Source organism: Bombina bombina, chromosome 2 (genome assembly GCF_027579735.1).
Source record: "Bombina bombina isolate aBomBom1 chromosome 2, aBomBom1.pri, whole genome shotgun sequence".
Lineage (NCBI taxonomy): Eukaryota > Metazoa > Chordata > Amphibia > Anura > Bombinatoridae > Bombina > Bombina bombina.
Genome location: NC_069500.1, coordinates 1,221,699,684 through 1,221,722,050, shown reverse-complemented (window position 1 = coordinate 1,221,722,050; position 22,367 = coordinate 1,221,699,684). Strand labels below are relative to the sequence as shown.

At 44.2% G+C, this 22,367-nt stretch overlaps 1 protein-coding gene across 4 annotated transcripts in view; it reads left to right on the top strand.

Moving 5' to 3' along the window:
• FIP1L1 (factor interacting with PAPOLA and CPSF1) overlaps positions 1 to 21,165 on the top strand; it is a 259,017-nt gene extending 237,852 nt beyond the window's left edge. For 3 of the 4 annotated variants that reach the window (XM_053703970.1, XM_053703971.1, XM_053703968.1), the window contains exon 17: positions 20,151 to 21,165. In XM_053703970.1, the coding sequence (XP_053559945.1) occupies positions 20,151 to 20,295 (145 nt within the window). In that variant the 3' untranslated portion in view covers positions 20,296 to 21,165. The remainder of the gene's footprint in view (positions 1 to 20,150) is intronic. The other variant, XM_053703969.1, reaches the window with a different exon arrangement.
• The last annotated feature ends 1,202 nt before the right edge of the window (positions 21,166 to 22,367 follow it).

Genomic DNA, 22,367 nt, shown 5'->3' with positions numbered 1-22,367 from the left:
CATTTTCCCTCTGGGATCCGGTAAGCCATGTTTATTACGATTGTAAATAAGGGCTTCAAAAAGGGCTTATTAAGACTGTAGACTTTTTTTGGGCTAAATCGATTGATTATTAACACATATTTAGCCTTGAGGAATCATTTTATCTGGGTATTTTGATATAATAATATCGGCAGGCACTGTTTTAGACACCTTATTCTTTAGGGGCTTTCCCAAAGCATAGGCAGAGCCTCATTTTCGCGCCGGTGTTGCGCACTTGTTTTTGAGAGGCATGGCATGCAGTCGCATGTGAGAGGAGCTCTGATACTTAGAAAAGACTTTCTGAAGGCGTCATTTGGTATCGTATTCCCCTTGGGGCTTGGTTGGGTCTCAGCAAAGCAGATACCAGGGACTGTAAGGGGTTAAAGTTCAAAACGGCTCCGGTTCCGTTATTTTAAGGGTTAAAGCTTCCAAATTTGGTGTGCAATACTTTTAAGGCTTTAAGACACTGTGGTGAAAATTTGGTAAATTTTGAACAATTCCTTCATGTTTTTTCGCATTTGCAGTAATAAAGTGTGTTCAGTTTAAAATTTAAAGTGACAGTAACGGTTTTATTTTAAAACGTTTTTTGTACTTGTTATCAAGTTTATGCCTGTTTAACATGTCTGAACTACCAGATAGACTGTGTTCTGAATGTGGGGAAGCCAGAATTCCTATTCATTTAAATAAATGTGATTTATGTGACAATGACAATGATGCCCAAGATGATTCCTCAAGTGAGGGGAGTAAGCATGGTACTGCATCATTTCCCTCCTTCGTCTACACGAGTCTTGCCCACTCAGGAGGCCCCTAGTACATCTAGCGCGCCAATACTCCTTACTATGCAACAATTAACGGCTGTAATGGATAATTCTGTCAAAAACATTTTAGCCAAAATGAACACTTATCAGCGTAAGCGCGACTGCTCTGTTTTAGATACTGAAGAGCATGACGACGCTGATATTAATATTTCTGAAGGGCCCCTAACTCAGTCTGATGGGGCCAGGGAGGTTTTGTCTGAGGGAGAAATTACTGATTCAGGGAACATTTCTCAACAAGCTGAACCTGATGTGATTGCATTTAAATTTAAGTTGGAACATCTCCGCATTCTGCTTAAGGAGGTATTATCCACTCTGGATGATTGTGACAAGTTGGTCATCCCAGAGAAACTATGTAAAATGGACAAGTTCCTAGAGGTGCCGGGGCTCCCAGAAGCTTTTCCTATACCCAAGCGGGTGGCGGACATTGTTAATAAAGAATGGGAAAGGCCCGGTATTCCTTTCGTCCCTCCCCCCATATTTAAAAAATTGTTTCCTATGGTCGACCCCAGAAAGGACTTATGGCAGACAGTCCCCAAGGTCGAGGGAGCGGTTTCCACTTTAAACAAACGCACCACTATACCCATAGAGGATAGTTGTGCTTTCAAAGATCCTATGGATAAAAAATTAGAAGGTTTGCTTAAAAAGATGTTTGTTCAGCAGGGTTACCTTCTACAACCAATTTCATGCATTGTCCCTGTCGCTACAGCCGCATGTTTCTGGTTCGATGAGCTGATAAAGGCGGTCGACAGTGATTCTCCTCCTTATGAGGAGATTATGGACAGAATCAATGCTCTCAAATTGGCTAATTCTTTCACCCTAGACGCCACTTTGCAATTGGCTAGGTTAGCGGCTAAGAATTCTGGGTTTGCTATTGTGGCGCGCAGAGCGCTTTGGTTGAAATCTTGGTCGGCTGATGCGTCTTCCAAGAACAAGTTACTTAACATTCCTTTCAAGGGGAAAACGCTGTTTGGCCCTGACTTGAAAGAGATTATCTCGGATATCACTGGGGGTAAGGGCCACGCCCTTCCTCAGGATCGGCCTTTCAAGGCAAAAAATAAACCTAATTTTCGTCCCTTTCGTAGAAACGGACCAGCCCAAAGTGCTACGTCCTCTAAGCAAGAGGGTAATACTTCTCAAGCCAAGCCAGCTTGGAGACCAATGCAAGGCTGGAACAAGGGAAAGCAGGCCAAGAAACCTGCCACTGCTACCAAGACAGCATGAAATGTTGGCCCCCGATCCGGGACCGGATCTGGTGGGGGGCAGACTCTCTCTCTTCGCTCAGGCTTGGGCAAGAGATGTTCTGGATCCTTGGGCGCTAGAAATAGTCTCCCAAGGTTATCTTCTGGAATTCAAGGGACTTCCCCCAAGGGGGAGGTTCCACAGGTCTCAGTTGTCTTCAGACCACATAAAAAGACAGGCATTCTTACATTGTGTAGAAGACCTGTTAAAAATGGGAGTGATTCATCCCGTTCCATTAAGAGAACAAGGGATGGGGTTCTACTCCAATCTGTTTATAGTTCCCAAAAAAGAGGGAACGTTCAGACCAATCTTAGATCTCAAGATCTTAAACAAGTTTCTCAAGGTTCCATTGTTCAAGATGGAAACCATTCGAACTATTCTTCCTTCCATCCAGGAAGGTCAATTCATGACCACGGTGGATTTAAAGGATGCGTATCTACATATTCCTATCCACAAGGAACATCATCGGTTCCTGAGGTTCGCATTCCTGGACAAACATTACCAGTTCGTGGCGCTTCCTTTCGGATTAGCCACTGCTCCAAGGATTTTCACAAAGGTACTAGGGTCCCTTCTAGCTGTGCTAAGACCAAGGGGCATTGCAGTAGTACCTTACTTGGACGACATTCTGATTCAAGCGTCGTCCCTTCCTCAAGCAAAGGCTCACACGGACATTGTCCTGGCCTTTCTCAGATCTCACGGATGGAAAGTGAACGTGGAAAAGAGTTCTCTATCTCCGTCAACAAGGGTTCCCTTCTTGGGAACAATAATAGACTCCTTAGAAATGAGGATTTTTCTGACAGAGGCCAGAAAAACAAAACTTCTAGACTCTTGTCGGATACTCCATTCCGTTCCTCTTCCTTCCATAGCTCAGTGCATGGAAGTGATCGGGTTGATGGTAGCGGCAATGGACATAGTTCCTTTTGCACGCATTCATCTAAGACCATTACAACTGTGCATGCTCAGTCAGTGGAATGGGGACTATACAGACTTGTCTCCGAAGATACAAGTAAATCAGAGGACCAGAGACTCACTCCGTTGGTGGCTGTCCCTGGACAACCTGTCACGAGGGATGACATTCCGCAGACCAGAGTGGGTCATTGTCACGACCGACGCCAGTCTGATGGGCTGGGGCGCGGTCTGGGGTTCCCTGAAAGCTCAGGGTCTTTGGTCTCGGGAAGAATCTCTTCTACCGATAAATATTCTGGAACTGAGAGCGATATTCAATGCTCTCAAGGCTTGGCCTCAGCTAGCGAGGGCCAAGTTCATACGGTTTCAATCAGACAACATGACAACTGTTGCGTACATCAACCATCAGGGGGGAACAAGGAGTTCCCTGGCGATGGAAGAAGTGACCAAAATCATTCTATGGGCGGAGTCTCACTCCTGCCACCTGTCTGCTATCCACATCCCAGGAGTGGAAAATTGGGAAGCGGATTTTCTGAGTCGTCAGACATTGCATCCGGGGGAGTGGGAACTCCATCCGGAAATCTTTGCCCAAGTCACTCAGCTGTGGGGCATTCCAGACATGGATCTGATGGCCTCTCGTCAGAACTTCAAAGTTCCTTGCTACGGGTCCAGATCCAGGGATCCCAAGGCGGCTCTAGTGGATGCACTAGTAGCACCTTGGACCTTCAAACTAGCTTATGTGTTCCCGCCGTTTCCTCTCATCCCCAGGCTGGTAGCCAGGATCAATCAGGAGAGGGCGTCGGTGATCTTGATAGCTCCTGCGTGGCCACGCAGGACTTGGTACGCAGATCTGGTGAATATGTCATCGGCTCCTCCTTGGAAGCTACCTTTGAGACGAGACCTTCTTGTTCAGGGTCCGTTCGAACATCCGAATCTGGTTTCACTCCAGCTGACTGCTTGGAGATTGAACGCTTGATCTTATCGAAGCGAGGATTCTCAGATTCTGTTATCGATACTCTTGTTCAGGCCAGAAAGCCTGTAACTAGAAAGATTTACCACAAAATTTGGAAAAAATATATCTGTTGGTGTGAATCTAAAGGATTCCCTTGGGACAAGGTTAAGATTCCTAGGATTCTATCCTTCCTTCAAGAAGGATTGGAAAAAGGATTATCTGCAAGTTCCCTGAAGGGACAGATTTCTGCCTTGTCTGTGTTACTTCACAAAAAGCTGGCCGCTGTGCCAGATGTTCAAGCCTTTGTTCAGGCTCTGGTTAGAATTAAGCCTGTTTACAAACCTTTGACTCCTCCTTGGAGTCTCAATTTAGTTCTTTCAGTTCTTCAGGGGGTTCCGTTTGAACCCTTGCATTCCGTTGATATTAAGTTATTATCTTGGAAAGTTTTGTTTTTAGTTGCAATTTCTTCTGCTAGAAGAGTTTCAGAATTATCTGCTCTGCAGTGTTCTCCTCCTTATCTGGTGTTCCATGCAGATAAGGTGGTTTTACGTACTAAACCTGGTTTTCTTCCAAAAGTTGTTTCTAACAAAAACATTAACCAGGAGATTATCGTACCTTCTCTGTGTCCGAAACCAGTTTCAAAGAAGGAACGTTTGTTGCACAATTTGGATGTTGTTCGCGCTCTAAAATTCTATTTAGATGCTACAAAGGATTTTAGACAAACATCTTCCTTGTTTGTTGTTTATTCCGGTAAAAGGAGAGGTCAAAAAGCAACTTCTACCTCTCTCTCTCTTTTTGGATTAAAAGCATCATCAGATTGGCTTACGAGACTGCCGGACGGCAGCCTCCCGAAAGAATCACAGCTCATTCCACTAGGGCTGTGGCTTCCACATGGGCCTTCAAGAACGAGGCTTCTGTTGATCAGATATGTAGGGCAGCGACTTGGTCTTCACTGCACACTTTTACCAAATTTTACAAGTTTGATACTTTTGCTTCTTCTGAGGCTATTTTTGGGAGAAAGGTTTTGCAAGCCGTGGTGCCTTCCATTTAGGTGACCTGATTTGCTCCCTCCCTTCATCCGTGTCCTAAAGCTTTGGTATTGGTTCCCACAAGTAAGGATGACGCCGTGGACCGGACACACCTATGTTGGAGAAAACAGAATTTATGTTTACCTGATAAATTACTTTCTCCAACGGTGTGTCCGGTCCACGGCCCGCCCTGGTTTTTTTAATCAGGTCTGATAATTTATTTTCTTTAACTACAGTCACCACGGTACCATATGGTTTCTCCTATGCAAATATTCCTCCTTAACGTCGGTCGAATGACTGGGGTAGGCGGAGCCTAGGAGGGATCATGTGACCAGCTTTGCTGGGCTCTTTGCCATTTCCTGTTGGGGAAGAGAATATCCCACAAGTAAGGATGACGCCGTGGACCGGACACACCGTTGGAGAAAGTAATTTATCAGGTAAACATAAATTCTATTTTTATCAAGACGTGGGTTTTCTGAGTCAGTTATTAGTACCTTAATACAGGCTAGGAAACCTGTTACCAGAAAGATTTACCATAAGATATGGCGTAAATACCTACATTGGTGTGAATCCAAAGGTTACTCTTGGAGTAAGGTTAGGATTCCTAGGATATTGTCTTTTCTACAAGAAGGTTTAGAAAAGGGTTTATCTGCTAGTTCATTAAAGGGACAGATCTCAGCTCTGTCCATTCTGTTACACAAACGTCTGTCAGAAGTTCCTGACGTCCAGACTTTTTGTCAGGCTTTGGCCAGGATTAAGCCTGTGTTTAAAACTGTTGCTCCACCATGGAGTTTAAACCTTGTTCTTAATGTTTTACAGGGCGTTCCGTTTGAACCCCTTCATTCCATTGATATAAAGTTGTTATCTTGGAAAGTTCTATTTTTAATGGCTATTTCCTCGGCTCAAAGAGTCTCTGAATTATCAGCCTTACATTGTGATTCTCCTTATTTGATTTTTCATTCGGATAAGGTAGTCCTGCGTACTAAACCTGGGTTCTTACCTAAGGTAGTTACCAACAGGAATATCAATCAAGAGATTGTTGTTCCTTCTTTATGCCCAAATCCTTCTTCAAAGAAGGAACGTCTACTGCACAACCTGGATGTAGTCCGGGCTCTAAAATTTTACTTGCAGGCAACTAAGGAATTCCGACAAACGTCTTCTCTGTTTGTCATTTGCTCTGGGCAGAGGAGAGGTCAAAAAGCTTCCGCTACCTCTCTTTCTTTCTCCAACATAGGTGTGTCCGGTCCACGGCGTCATCCTTACTTGTGGGATATTCTCTTCCCCAACAGGAAATGGCAAAGAGCCCAGCAAAGCTGGTCACATGATCCCTCCTAGGCTCCGCCTACCCCAGTCATTCTCTTTGCCGTTGTACAGGCAACATCTCCACGGAGATGGCTTAGAGTTTTTTAGTGTTTAACTGTAGTTTTTATTATTCAATCAAGAGTTTGTTATTTTGAAATAGTGCTGGTATGTACTATTTACTCAGAAACAGAAAAGAGATGAAGATTTCTGTTTGTATGAGGAAAATGATTTTAGCAACCGTCACTAAAATCCATGGCTGTTCCACACAGGACTGTTGAGAGCAATTAACTTCAGTTGGGGGAACAGTGAGCAGTCTCTTGCTGCTTGAGGTATGACACATTCTAACAAGACGATGTAATGCTGGAAGCTGTCATTTTCCCTCTGGGATCCGGTAAGCCATGTTTATTACGATTGTAAATAAGGGCTTCAAAAAGGGCTTATTAAGACTGTAGACTTTTTTTGGGCTAAATCGATTGATTATTAACACATATTTAGCCTTGAGGAATCATTTTATCTGGGTATTTTGATATAATAATATCGGCAGGCACTGTTTTAGACACCTTATTCTTTAGGGGCTTTCCCAAAGCATAGGCAGAGCCTCATTTTCGCGCCGGTGTTGCGCACTTGTTTTTGAGAGGCATGGCATGCAGTCGCATGTGAGAGGAGCTCTGATACTTAGAAAAGACTTTCTGAAGGCGTCATTTGGTATCGTATTCCCCTTGGGGCTTGGTTGGGTCTCAGCAAAGCAGATACCAGGGACTGTAAAGGGGTTAAAGTTCAAAACGGCTCCGGTTCCGTTATTTTAAGGGTTAAAGCTTCCAAATTTGGTGTGCAATACTTTTAAGGCGTTAAGACACTGTGGTGAAAATTTGGTAAATTTTGAACAATTCCTTCATGTTTTTTCGCATTTGCAGTAATAAAGTGTGTTCAGTTTAAAATTTAAAGTGACAGTAACGGTTTAATTTTAAAACGTTTTTTGTACTTGTTATCAAGTTTATGCCTGTTTAACATGTCTGAACTACCAGATAGACTGTGTTCTGAATGTGGGGAAGCCAGAATTCCTATTCATTTAAATAAATGTGATTTATGTGACAATGACAATGATGCCCAAGATGATTCCTCAAGTGAGGGGAGTAAGCATGGTACTGCATCATTCCCTCCTTCGTCTACACGAGTCTTGCCCACTCAGGAGGCCCCTAGTACATCTAGCGCGCCAATACTCCTTACTATGCAACAATTAACGGCTGTAATGGATAATTCTGTCAAAAACATTTTAGCCAAAATGAACACTTATCAGCGTAAGCGCGACTGCTCTGTTTTAGATACTGAAGAGCATGACGACGCTGATATTAATATTTCTGAAGGGCCCCTAACTCAGTCTGATGGGGCCAGGGAGGTTTTGTCTGAGGGAGAAATTACTGATTCAGGGAACATTTCTCAACAAGCTGAACCTGATGTGATTGCATTTAAATTTAAGTTGGAACATCTCCGCATTCTGCTTAAGGAGGTATTATCCACTCTGGATGATTGTGACAAGTTGGTCATCCCAGAGAAACTATGTAAAATGGACAAGTTCCTAGAGGTGCCGGGGCTCCCAGAAGCTTTTCCTATACCCAAGCGGGTGGCGGACATTGTTAATAAAGAATGGGAAAGGCCTGGTATTCCTTTCGTCCCTCCCCCCATATTTAAAAAATTGTTTCCTATGGTCGACCCCAGAAAGGACTTATGGCAGACAGTCCCCAAGGTCGAGGGAGCGGTTTCCACTTTAAACAAACGCACCACTATACCCATAGAGGATAGTTGTGCTTTCAAAGATCCTATGGATAAAAAATTAGAAGGTTTGCTTAAAAAGATGTTTGTTCAGCAGGGTTACCTTCTACAACCAATTTCACGCATTGTCCCTGTCGCTACAGCCGCATGTTTCTGGTTCGATGAGCTGATAAAGGCGGTCGACAGTGATTCTCCTCCTTATGAGGAGATTATGGACAGAATCAATGCTCTCAAATTGGCTAATTCTTTCACCCTAGACGCCACTTTGCAATTGGCTAGGTTAGCGGCTAAGAATTCTGGGTTTGCTATTGTGGCACGCAGAGCGCTTTGGTTGAAATCTTGGTCGGCTGATGCGTCTTCCAAGAACAAGCTACTTAACATTCCTTTCAAGGGGAAAACGCTGTTTGGCCCTGACTTGAAAGAGATTATCTCGGATATCACTGGGGGTAAGGGCCACGCCCTTCCTCAGGATCGGCCTTTCAAGGCAAAAAATAAACCTAATTTTCGTCCCTTTCGTAGAAACGGACCAGCCCAAAGTGCTACGTCCTCTAAGCAAGAGGGTAATACTTCTCAAGCCAAGCCAGCTTGGAGACCAATGCAAGGCTGGAACAAGGGAAAGCAGGCCAAGAAACCTGCCACTGCTACCAAGACAGCATGAAATGTTGGCCCCCGATCCGGGACCGGATCTGGTGGGGGGCAGACTCTCTCTCTTCGCTCAGGCTTGGGCAAGAGATGTTCTGGATCCTTGGGCGCTAGAAATAGTCTCCCAAGGTTATCTTCTGGAATTCAAGGGACTTCCCCCAAGGGGGAGGTTCCACAGGTCTCAGTTGTCTTCAGACCACATAAAAAGACAGGCATTCTTACATTGTGTAGAAGACCTGTTAAAAATGGGAGTGATTCATCCCGTTCCATTAAGAGAACAAGGGATGGGGTTCTACTCCAATCTGTTTATAGTTCCCAAAAAAGAGGGAACGTTCAGACCAATCTTAGATCTCAAGATCTTAAACAAGTTTCTCAAGGTTCCATCGTTCAAGATGGAAACCATTCGAACTATTCTTCCTTCCATCCAGGAAGGTCAATTCATGACCACGGTGGATTTAAAGGATGCGTATCTACATATTCCTATCCACAAGGAACATCATCGGTTCCTGAGGTTCGCATTCCTGGACAAACATTACCAGTTCGTGGCGCTTCCTTTCGGATTAGCCACTGCTCCAAGGATTTTCACAAAGGTACTAGGGTCCCTTCTAGCTGTGCTAAGACCAAGGGGCATTGCTGTAGTACCTTACTTGGACGACATTCTGATTCAAGCGTCGTCCCTTCCTCAAACAAAGGCTCACACGGACATTGTCCTGGCCTTTCTCAGATCTCACGGATGGAAAGTGAACGTGGAAAAGAGTTCTCTATCTCCGTCAACAAGGGTTCCCTTCTTGGGAACAATAATAGACTCCTTAGAAATGAGGATTTTTCTGACAGAGGCCAGAAAAACAAAACTTCTAGACTCTTGTCGGATACTCCATTCCGTTCCTCTTCCTTCCATAGCTCAGTGCATGGAAGTGATCGGGTTGATGGTAGCGGCAATGGACATAGTTCCTTTTGCACGCATTCATCTAAGACCATTACAACTGTGCATGCTCAGTCAGTGGAATGGGGACTATACAGACTTGTCTCCGAAGATACAAGTAAATCAGAGGACCAGAGACTCACTCCGTTGGTGGCTGTCCCTGGACAACCTGTCACGAGGGATGACATTCCGCAGACCAGAGTGGGTCATTGTCACGACCGACGCCAGTCTGATGGGCTGGGGCGCGGTCTGGGGTTCCCTGAAAGCTCAGGGTCTTTGGTCTCGGGAAGAATCTCTTCTACCGATAAATATTCTGGAACTGAGAGCGATATTCAATGCTCTCAAGGCTTGGCCTCAGCTAGCGAGGGCCAAGTTCATACGGTTTCAATCAGACAACATGACAACTGTTGCGTACATCAACCATCAGGGGGGAACAAGGAGTTCCCTGGCGATGGAAGAAGTGACCAAAATCATTCTATGGGCGGAGTCTCACTCCTGCCACCTGTCTGCTATCCACATCCCAGGAGTGGAAAATTGGGAAGCGGATTTTCTGAGTCGTCAGACATTGCATCCGGGGGAGTGGGAACTCCATCCGGAAATCTTTGCCCAAGTCACTCAGCTGTGGGGCATTCCAGACATGGATCTGATGGCCTCTCGTCAGAACTTCAAAGTTCCTTGCTACGGGTCCAGATCCAGGGATCCCAAGGCGGCTCTAGTGGATGCACTAGTAGCACCTTGGACCTTCAAACTAGCTTATGTGTTCCCGCCGTTTCCTCTCATCCCCAGGCTGGTAGCCAGGATCAATCAGGAGAGGGCGTCGGTGATCTTGATAGCTCCTGCGTGGCCACGCAGGACTTGGTACGCAGATCTGGTGAATATGTCATCGGCTCCTCCTTGGAAGCTACCTTTGAGACGAGACCTTCTTGTTCAGGGTCCGTTCGAACATCCGAATCTGGTTTCACTCCAGCTGACTGCTTGGAGATTGAACGCTTGATCTTATCGAAGCGAGGATTCTCAGATTCTGTTATCGATACTCTTGTTCAGGCCAGAAAGCCTGTAACTAGAAAGATTTACCACAAAATTTGGAAAAAATATATCTGTTGGTGTGAATCTAAAGGATTCCCTTGGGACAAGGTTAAGATTCCTAGGATTCTATCCTTCCTTCAAGAAGGATTGGAAAAAGGATTATCTTCAAGTTCCCTGAAGGGACAGATTTCTGCCTTGTCTGTGTTACTTCACAAAAAGCTGGCCGCTGTGCCAGATGTTCAAGCCTTTGTTCAGGCTCTGGTTAGAATTAAGCCTGTTTACAAACCTTTGACTCCTCCTTGGAGTCTCAATTTAGTTCTTTCAGTTCTTCAGGGGGTTCCGTTTGAACCCTTGCATTCCGTTGATATTAAGTTATTATCTTGGAAAGTTTTGTTTTTAGTTGCAATTTCTTCTGCTAGAAGAGTTTCAGAATTATCTGCTCTGCAGTGTTCTCCTCCTTATCTGGTGTTCCATGCAGATAAGGTGGTTTTACGTACTAAACCTGGTTTTCTTCCAAAAGTTGTTTCTAACAAAAACATTAACCAGGAGATTATCGTACCTTCTCTGTGTCCGAAACCAGTTTCAAAGAAGGAACGTTTGTTGCACAATTTGGATGTTGTTCGCGCTCTAAAATTCTATTTAGATGCTACAAAGGATTTTAGACAAACATCTTCCTTGTTTGTTGTTTATTCCGGTAAAAGGAGAGGTCAAAAAGCAACTTCTACCTCTCTCTCTTTTTGGATTAAAAGCATCATCAGATTGGCTTACGAGACTGCCGGACGGCAGCCTCCCGAAAGAATCACAGCTCATTCCACTAGGGCTGTGGCTTCCACATGGGCCTTCAAGAACGAGGCTTCTGTTGATCAGATATGTAGGGCAGCGACTTGGTCTTCACTGCACACTTTTACCAAATTTTACAAGTTTGATACTTTTGCTTCTTCTGAGGCTATTTTTGGGAGAAAGGTTTTGCAAGCCGTGGTGCCTTCCATTTAGGTGACCTGATTTGCTCCCTCCCTTCATCCGTGTCCTAAAGCTTTGGTATTGGTTCCCACAAGTAAGGATGACGCCGTGGACCGGACACACCTATGTTGGAGAAAACAGAATTTATGTTTACCTGATAAATTGCTTTCTCCAACGGTGTGTCCGGTCCACGGCCCGCCCTGGTTTTTTTAATCAGGTCTGATAATTTATTTTCTTTAACTACAGTCACCACGGTACCATATGGTTTCTCCTATGCAAATATTCCTCCTTAACGTCGGTCGAATGACTGGGGTAGGCGGAGCCTAGGAGGGATCATGTGACCAGCTTTGCTGGGCTCTTTGCCATTTCCTGTTGGGGAAGAGAATATCCCACAAGTAAGGATGACGCCGTGGACCGGACACACCGTTGGAGAAAGCAATTTATCAGGTAAACATAAATTCTGTTTTTTGGCTTCGTAGCATAATTCGTTTAGCTTATGAGACTGCTGGACAGCAGCCCCCTGAAAGAATTACAGCTCATTCTACTAGAGCTGTGGCTTCCACTTGGGCCTTCAAGAATGAGGCCTCTGTTGAACAGATTTGCAAGGCTGCAACTTGGTCTTCGCTTCATACTTTTTCCAAATTTTACAAATTTGACACCTTTGCTTCATCGGAGGCTATTTTTGGGAGAAAGGTTCTTCAGGCAGTGGTTCCTTCTGTATAAAGAGTCTGCCTATCCCTCCCGTCATCCGTGTACTTTTGCTTTGGTATTGGTATCCCAGAAGTAATGATGACCCGTGGACTGATCACACTTAACAGAAGAAAACATAATTTATGCTTACCTGATAAATTCCTTCTGTAGTGTGATCAGTCCACGGCCCGCCCTGTTTTTAAGGCAGGTAAATATTTTTTAATTTATACTCCAGTCACCACTTCACCCTTGGCTTTTCCTTTCTCGTTGGTCCTTGGTCGAATGACTGGGAGTGACGTAGAGGGGAGGAGCTATATGCAGCTCTGCTGGGTGAATCCTCTTGCACTTCCTGTAGGGGAGCAGTTAATATCCCAGAAGTAATGATGACCCGTGGACTGATCACACTACAGAAGAAAGGAATTTATCAGGTAAGCATAAATTATGTTTTTTTTTTGTAGATGTGATACGTTCATTCCATTACATTGATTTAAAATACAAAGTCTGAACCAAGCAAGATAAAAAAATTTGTATTGCAAAATTAACATTATGTTCCTGAGCAATAGGGTACCAAAGTTAAGATTTCAAACTATAAAGGGTTGAGGTGTGTTGCAAAACTGTAAGGCACTGAATACTGTTATATACAGAGGGTATTAAAAATAATCACCCCCTTTAAAATAATCACATTTTGTTGCTTTGCAGCCTGAAATAAAGACAGACACAGTTTTTGTTTATCCATTTGTAATTACTCAGTGCAACGTATAACACCAATATGTCAGGCAAAAATAAAGACAATTCAAAAACAGAATCACTGAGTTGCATACTGACTCCCTTGTGTCAGTATGTTGTTGAACCACCTTTTGCTTTAATTACAGCCTTTAGTCTGTTGGGATATGCCTCTACTAACTTTGCACATCTAGACTGTGCAATATTTGCCCACTCTTCTTTGCAGAACTGCTCCAGTTCTGTTACATTTGATGGTGACCGTTTGTGGACTGCAGTCTTCAAGTTATGCCACAGATATTCAATGGGGTTTAAGCCTGTACTCTGACTAGGCCATGCAAGGACATTCACCTTTTCCAGCTAAAGGGGAGGAGATTCCACGGCTTCATTCATTACTGTTGGGAATTACAGAAGGATGGCAGAGGAGTGCCGGAGTTTCGGAGTAGTCTCTTATGAAGGGTAGTACTCTTCGCATTGGGACTGGAGTTTTAAGTAGTCCTGTCAGCCTCTCAGTGAGATCCTGGGCGAAAGGTAGAGTTTTTCTGCGAAACCATCCTATCTCATATTAACAGCTCCATAAGCAATCAGCGTTGAGTTTCGCTGCCTGCTTTCTTCACTCAAGTCCATGTCAGGAGCAAGGCTACTAACCTGTCACACTTGAAGTGCTGTGTTCCTGTTCTACGGCGTAGATTCTGGTAAGATCGTTTCATTTTTTATTAATAAAAATAACATAGAAGACAGGGTCACAGTGTGGCGCTTTTATCTTTACAGAATCAAGGGTTAATATTCCTGGAAGGGGGATTATTGAACAGGGGGGTTATACATTGTTTATTGTGTCATTGCTGCGTTATGTGCGAGATGAGGCTCTGGCAATGTGTGGAACTTTCAAGTTACTTGCGGAAATTTTGCGTGGCCATTTTTTGGCACATTTGTGCCTAGTGTAGGGGCGGTCCTGCCAGGCATTCCATGTGACTGGGTGTGGCTATCTATCTTCCCTGTTGATCTGTGCCACAGGAGACATAGCGGTTTCTGTAGTCCGGGTCCTAGGAGATGGTGAGTGCCCCGGCCATTGGTGGTATAAAGGTGCCTTTTTTTTTATAAATAAAGTTAGTCTACCCAAACGCGCAAGTGATGGAGGATTCAGACGCGTTGGAGGGCTCTCCTTCCTTAACAAAGTCTCATTCCTGTGTTTATTGTGAGGAGGTTCTAGTTGATCAGCCTGTTCAACTTGGTTCCACATGCCTTGTTAAAGTTACAACATCTAAATGTAAACGGATGTCTAGTATTACTGAGCCACCACCTCTGAGGGTTCTTCGCCCCGGGAGGTGCGTTCCCTACATTCATCTCTGATTGCACATGCAGCACCCCGGGGTCCAACCGTTACTCCTTGGAGAGAGATTCGTTGGCTGTCAGACTTTGAGGACCAACTGGAATCCGTTGTTTTGAAAGTGATCCATGCCTTACTACGTTCTACTAAGTGCAAGCGTAGGGGTTATCATAGCGGCCCGGCCCAGAGTTTGTCCAATGGCTGATCCAGAGGCTCTATACGATGACGAGGCCCACTCCGACTCTTTGGAGGAGGCCCCTTCTGGGTCAGAGTCCGTGTCATCTAAACCTCCGGTGGCAGAGGAGCCTGGTTATAGGTTTAGGATGGAGAATCTGCGCATTCTGCTACAGCAGGTGCTTGCTACTCTGGAGGTTCCGGAACCTAAGATACCGGTGGAACCAGCGATTCCTAAGCTTAACAAGGTATACGAGGACAGGGTAGTGCCTCAGTATTTCTTGGTTCCCGTTAAGATGGCAAATATTAAGAATGAATGAGAGTGATTAGGGTCGTCCTTTTCCCCTTCTTTTAAAAAGCTGTTCCCCGTTCTGGACTCTCAGCTTGAGCTGTGGGGGACCATCCTTAAGGTGGATGGGGCCATTTCTATGCTCGTCGTTTAAAGAGTCATTTAAAGAGCCCATGGATAAAAAGCTGGAAAACATGTTGAGAAAGATGTTTTAGCCCACAGGGTTTGTTTTTCAGCCAACAGCGGCCGTTGCGGCGGTCGCTGGAGCTGCAACATATTGGTGTGAATCCCTGTATTAAATGGTCGAGGGGATATATCCATCGACGAGATACAGGAGGAGATTAAGGCGCTGAAGGTCGTAAATTCTTTTATCTGTGATGCCAATATGCAAATTATTCAACTGAATGCCAAGGTGTCAGGTTTTTCTGTTTTAGCACGCAGGGCTCTGTGACTAAAATCTTGGTCTGCGGACATGACCTCTAAAGCGAGGCTTTTCAAGGAAAGATCCTGTTCGGTCCAGGATTGGATTCAATTATATCCACGGTTACGGGAGGAAAGGGCGCTTTCTACCACAGGATAAGAAGGCTAAGCCTAAAGGATCTACTTTTCGTCCCTTTCGTGCAGACAAGGCCCAGCGCCAGCAACCCTCCGCGAAAGCGTTCCAGTCCAAGGGATCTTGGAAGCCGACCCAATCCTGGAATAAGTCCAAGTGGAGCAAGAAGCCTGTTGAGACTAAATCGGCATGAAGGGGCGGCCCGACCGGTTTCCGGATCACATATGGGGCAGATTATCTCTATTCTCAGACGCATGGTTGCAGCATGTTCAGGACCCTTGGGTGCTAGAAGCTAGAAAGGGGTCTAGGATACTATTCCAACCTTTTTGTGGTTCCAAAGAAGGAGGGCACATTCCGCCCGATTCTGGACCTAAAGTGTTTAAACAAGTTTGAGTGTTCCATCGTTCAAAATGGAAGCGATCAGATCTATTCTGCCCCTAGTTCAAGAGGGACAGTTCATGACGACTATAGACTTGAAGGATGCTTACCTTCATGTGCCAATCCACAGGGACCACTTCAGGTTCCTAAGATTTGCATTTCTGGACCAACACTTCCAATTTGTGGCTTTTCCTTTTGGTCTGGCGACGGCCCCGAGAGTCTTCACAAAGGTTCTGGGGGGCACTGCTTACAGTGGCCAGATCCAGGGGCATTGCGGTGGCGCCTTAACTGGACGACATCTTGGTTCAGGTGCCGTCGCTCAGCCTCACAGAGAATCATTCGAGGGCTCTTCTTCTGCTCCAATCTCACGGTTGGAAGATCAACTCAGGAAAGAGTTCCCTGGTTCCCAGCAACAGAGTGGAGTTCCTGGGCACGATAATAGACTCTATGTCCATGAAGATATTTCTCACAGATCAGTGGCGCAAGAAGCTTGCGTCCACCTGTCTTGCACTTCAGTCCTCCTCAAGCCCATCGGTGGCTCAATGTATGGAGGTAATAGGTCTCATAGTGTCAAGCATAGATGTCATCCCATTCGCCAGGTTCCACCTCAGATCTCTTCAATTGTGCATGTTGAGACAGTGGAACGGCGATCATTCAGATCTATCACAGCTGATATCCCTGGATGCTTGGACTCGGAACTCCCTCTCTTGGTGGATTTGTCCGGAGCAACTGTTCATGGGGACATCCTTCTTGAGACCGTCCTGGGAGATTGTGACCATGGACGCCAGTCTGTCAGGATGGAGAGCTGTTTGGGGTGCCAGGATGGTGCAAGGAAAGTGGTCCAGGGAGGAGTCTCTCCTTCCGATCAACATCCTAGAACTACGAGCAATATACAATGCTCTGGAGGCTTGGCCATCTCTGGGGTCGGTCAGTTTCATCAGATTCCAGACCAACAACGTTACCTCTGTGGCTTACATCAACCATCAGGGGGGTACGAGGAGCTCCCTCGCGATGAGGGAGGTGTCTCAGATTATGGAGTAGGCGTAGTCCCACGACTGCTCGCTCTCAGCGATTTACATTCCGTGTGTGGACTACTGGGAAGCGGACTTTCTCAGCAGACAGTCCTTCCATCCGGGGAATGGTCTCTTCACCCCAAAGTGTTTGCGGAGATTTGTCACAGATGGGGAACACCGGAGATAGATCTCATGGCATCCAGACTCAATTGCAAACTACCTCAATACGGGTCGAGGTCCAGGGATCCCTAGGCGAAGATGATAGATGCCTTAGTGGTTCCTTGGGGATTCAGCCTATCTTACATTTTTCCTCAATTACCACTTCTACCTCGCATAGTGGCACGCATCAAACAGGAGCGGGCCTCGGCCATTCTGATTGCTCCTTTGTGGCCGTGGAGGACGTGGTTTGCGGATCTGGTGGGGATGTCATCCTCTCCGCCGTGGAGGTTACACTGTCACAGGGATCTGCTGTCACAGGGCCCCTTTCAGCATCAAAATCTAGATTCTCTGATGCTGACTTCATGGAGATTGAACGCCTAGTCTTAGCCAATAGAGGCTTTTCTGAAAGTGTGATTGATACTCTAATTCAGGCAAGGAAGCCAGTCACTCGTCGCATCTACTATTAGGTGTGGATGACTTACTTGTCCTGGTGTGAGAAGCATGGATATACTTGGCATAAGTAAAGAGAAGGGTCTTGCCGCTAGTTCCTTAAAGGGACAAGTTTCGGCATTATCAGTCTTGTTGCATAGGAGACTCGCTGAGCTCCCTGACATTCAATCTTTTGTTCAGGCTTTGTCTAGAATCAGACCTGTCTTTAGGCAGTCGGCTCCGCCTTGGAGCTTAAACTTAGTCCTTAAGGTTTTGCCAAGGGTTCCGTATGAACCTATGCATTCCATAGACATTTAAGGTTCTGTCTTGGAAGGTTCTCTTCTTGTTGGCTATTGCATCGGCACGCAGAGTATCTGAGCTAGCTGCCTTGCTATGTGACCCTCCTTATCTGGTGTTTCATGCGGATAAGACTGTACTGCGCACTCTGGGTTGGGGTTTATCCCCAAGGTGATGTCTAACCGTAACATCAATCAGGAAATAATTGTTCCTTCTTTGTGTCCTAACCCTTCTTCTTCAAAGGAGAGTTTACTTCATAACCTGGATGTGGTTCGTGCCTTGAAGTTTTATCTTCAGGCTACCAAGGATTTCTCCTACTGTTCCTGGTTCCCTCAGCAGAATGACTGGGGGATGAAGGAAGTGGGGGAGGTATTTAAGCCTTTGGCTGGGGTTATTTTGCCTCCTCCTGGTGGCCAGGTTCTTAATTCCCAACAGTAATGAATGAAGCTGTGGACTCTCCTCCCCTCGATGGAAATGAAATTATCAGGTAAGCATAATTTGTTTTTCTTCTTCAACCACTGTGTGGTCATTTTTGCTGTGTGCTTTTGGTCATTGTGATGTTGGAAGGTAAACCTTCTTCCCATTGACAACTTCCTGGCAGAGGGCAGCAGATTTTCCTTAAGAATGTGAGTTTTTTGCCCCATCTATTGTTCCTTCTATCCTGACAAGTGCTTCAGTGCCTGCTGCAGAGAAACACCCCCATAACAGGATATTACCCCCTCCATGCTTTACTATAGGTATGGTGTTATTTGGATGGTGAGCTGTATTGGATTTTCTCCAGACATATCGGTTGGTGTTGAGGCCAATTAATTAAATTGTAGTCTCATCTGACCATAACACCTTTTTCCATGTGGCCTCAGAATCTCTTAGATGTATTATTGCAAAGCTTAGTCGTGACTGCATGTGGCCTTTTCTTGAGGAGTGGCTTCTTTCTTGCAACCCTCCCATACAAGCCACATTTGTGATATTGTTGACACATGCACACTATGATCACTCTTTGTCATAAATTCCTGCAACTGCTTCAGAGTTGCTGTGGGCCTCTTGGTAGCCTCTCTGATCAGTTTCCTCCTGGCTCTTTCATCCAGTTTGGAGCGACATCCTGATCCAGATCCACTTCTTAATATTAGACTTCACTGTGCTTCTAGGCATTGATAAAGCTTTTGATATTTTCTTGTATCCATCTCCTGACTTGTGCCTGCCCACAACATTATCCCGGAGATCTTTTGACAGTGCCTTGCCACCCATAGTTGTTTGCTTCAGTTGCACTACCAGGGACTGAGATGCTCCACGAAAGCTCTTTTCATCCTGAGCTAATCAATATGCCCACAGCTGATCACAGTTGAAGGTCAAATGGCTTTGTGTGTGCCGTTGAGAAGGTGATTAGCTACACTTGATTGAGTTTACAAGTAATTTTAGGAGGGGATGAGCCTTTTTGCAACTCGGTTATTCTGTTTTTGAATTGTCTTTATTTTTGCTGACATGTTGGTGTTATATCTTTCACTTGGATGTTATAAATTGCACTGAGTAATTACAACTGGATAAAAACAAAATCTGTATCTGTCTTTATTTCAGGCTGCAAAGCAACAAAATCTGATTATTTTCAAGGGGGTGTTTCTTTTCAATACCCACTGTACTTGCGCATATATATATATATATATATATATATATATATATATATATATATATATATATATATATATAACCACTAGAATGTTTACAACCCGGGAGGGGATTTTAAAAAAAAAACTGCCAGCAGTTAAATGTCGGTCACGGTGGCTGGCTCCTTCACTGAGTGATTAGGGATTACTGTACTGCAGAGGCTCTAAGGCTGGATTGCTAAAGTCAGTGCACGTTAGCACCCCCTGTAACCCCCATAAGCCTACCACTGTAACCCCCAAAAGCACCCCCTGTGTAACCTACATAAGTCCCATCAGCTCCCACTGTAACCCCCCAATAAGCACTCCCTTTAACATCATAAGCACCGCCTGTAACTACCATCAGCCCCCAACCCACATAAGTCCCAGCGCACCCCCCTCCCTGTAAACCGCATCAGCCACAGCACTCCCCGGTAAGTCGGCTCAATGTCACAAGGCGGGCACGGCAAGTCGGCGGCACGCGATGGAGCAATTTGGAACCGCTGATTTGAGGAGGTTGGGCCTCTTGCGCATGCGGAGTGACGTCACCAGAAGTGACGGGTTCCAAATTCCTAAGAGTTTGACAATTCGCTACAACACCAGCCCTCCTGTACGTCATAGGTGACGTCAAAGGGGGCGGGCTAAAAATTGCTTTCTTCAGCGGTTTTAAAACCGCGGCGATTAATCAGTTTTAAATTGCATATGCGATTAATCGTGCAGCCCTACTTAGCTCCATTTAAAATCTACATATATACATTGAATACTAAATATAATTTTAATGTTGGTAGTAAATACATGAGTATATGCTGAGTGTTATTTTTTGTTTACATCTCAAGATACAATCAATCATTGCTTTTTTTCTGAATTTTATCTGCATAATGCTGATTTGTTCGCTTTTCCTTAGCAGCAGCAGGCGCCGCCATGATAGTGAAGAAGGTGAAAGCCACAGGAGACACAAGCACAAAAAATCCAAACGAAGCAAAGAAGGAAAAGAGAGTGGAGTGGAACCTGCCCCAGAGCCTGAAAGTGTTGATGCATCGGCTGATTAAGCTTTTCATGACCAATTCCAGTGCAGAAACTACCACCAGTTTTACAAAGCCAGCATTGTCTGGAACCCAAGGAATGAGTGTTAGGGGATTTTTTTTTTTTTTCTTTCTTGATATTAAAAAAAAAAAAAAAAAAAAAAAAAGGAAGAAAAAAAAAAAAAAAACTCTTAAAATTGTTCCTTAGCATGATCTTGTTTTCACATTTTCATTTTGTATTTTTCTGGGGAAAATAAAAAAGTGATTTTTGTTTTTCATGTTTAGGTAGTGTAATTTTGGTTTGGTATGTTGTTTTAATGTCCATGTCTATTTAGCAAAAGCCCTGAACTTTTGTGTGTCCAATTTAAGTGAAAAGTATTTATTAAGTGTTGATTGGGATAAAGAAAAAGAAAAGAAATTTATATTTTTGTAGCATTTTCTATGTTGTGTTTAAAGAGATGATAAACCCCAAATTACATCCCCCCATAAAACATTTAATTAATGTAACACAAAATGGTATTCACATTGTTTTGTTTACTTCTCCTATAATTTTAATTCTGATTATATTTTTTTTAATCAAGCCTTCCTTCCTAGCAAGGGGATGGAATGCATTTCCCCATACTGGAGTTGTATTTAGCTAATGCTTTATACAGACCAGTGCTTCACACATTATACAGGGTTTTCAAGGGCTTTTGATTGTTATGAATTTGCAAAACCCTGTAAATTATACTGACAAACATAGTTTTTTATGCAGATATTTTGCTTATTTATGTATTCAGTATTATATATGTTTAAAACATTGCCTTAAATATCCATTTAAATTTCACATATACTGTATTTCTTGATCAGGCTGAATCCTAGATCAAGTACATCCCAATAAAATCACAGAGCAACATATTACCCACTTTTTTTTTAATGAATTGGCTCATGTGAAATAACTGCAGCATTGTGTTGTCACTTTCACTTTGGTGTTTTGTTGCAACATTTTCCTTATATTTCATATGTTTGTAACCAGCTTATTACATAGAACAAATAATCGTATACAGATTACTGGTTGCATTTTAAGTATTTACCCATAATACAAAATCTATGCTTACAATGTGTAAATCTCATTCTCAAACCATTCTGCTAATTTATATCCAAGTAAAAACTTAGATTTCGCCAATGAATACTATTTCCTTCCTAAGATAGGGAGAGTCCACAGCTTCATTCCTTACTGTTGGGAAATACAACACCTGGCCACCAGGAGGAGGCAAAGACACCCCAGCCAAAGGCTTAAATATCCCTCCCACTTCCTCATTACCCCAGTCATTCTTAGCCACCTCCTAACATGACGAAAGGCAGAGAAGTGTCAGAAGATTCGGAGAGTCCTGAAAAAGGGTATCTGCCCTTCGAGATAGGACTGGGGTTTTAAGTAGTCATGTCAACCTCTCAGTGAGAGTATTGATCAAAGTTAGAATCTGGAGATGCTGCAAAACCATCCAGACTACTGCTAATAGCTCCTAAGCTATCTGTGTTGACGAGTTTCACTGCCTGCTTTCTTTCACTCAAGTCCATGTCAGGAATGCTGCTATAAGACTGTCACACTTGAGAGGCTGTGTTCTGTTCCACAGCATGGATCCAATTGTTTCAATTTTTACACATAAAACGTTATAACAGGGTCACAGTGTGGCTCCTTTATACCTTGATAGGATCCAGGGTTAATATCCTCTGAAGAGGGTTTATTGAACAGTTGGCGTTAATTAGTGTATTATTTACATGCTGCTTTGTGTGATTTTTTTTCCTGGGCTGATAGACTGTGTGTTTTTGGCTGGAACAACAAACAGGTTTCACTTTCATTTTCTTTTACAAAGATATGACGAGTCCGCGGATTTCATCCTTACTTGTGGGATATTAACCTCCTGCTAACAGGAAGTGGCAAAGAGCACCACAGCAGAGCTGTATATATAGCCCCTTCCCCTCCACCCTCAGTCATTCTCTTTGCCTGTGTTATACTAGGAAGACATGGTAAAGTGAGGTGTTAGTTTTAGTTTCTTCAATCAAGAAGTTTTTTATTTTAAATGGTACCGGTGCGTACTATTTTCCTCAGAGGGATATGG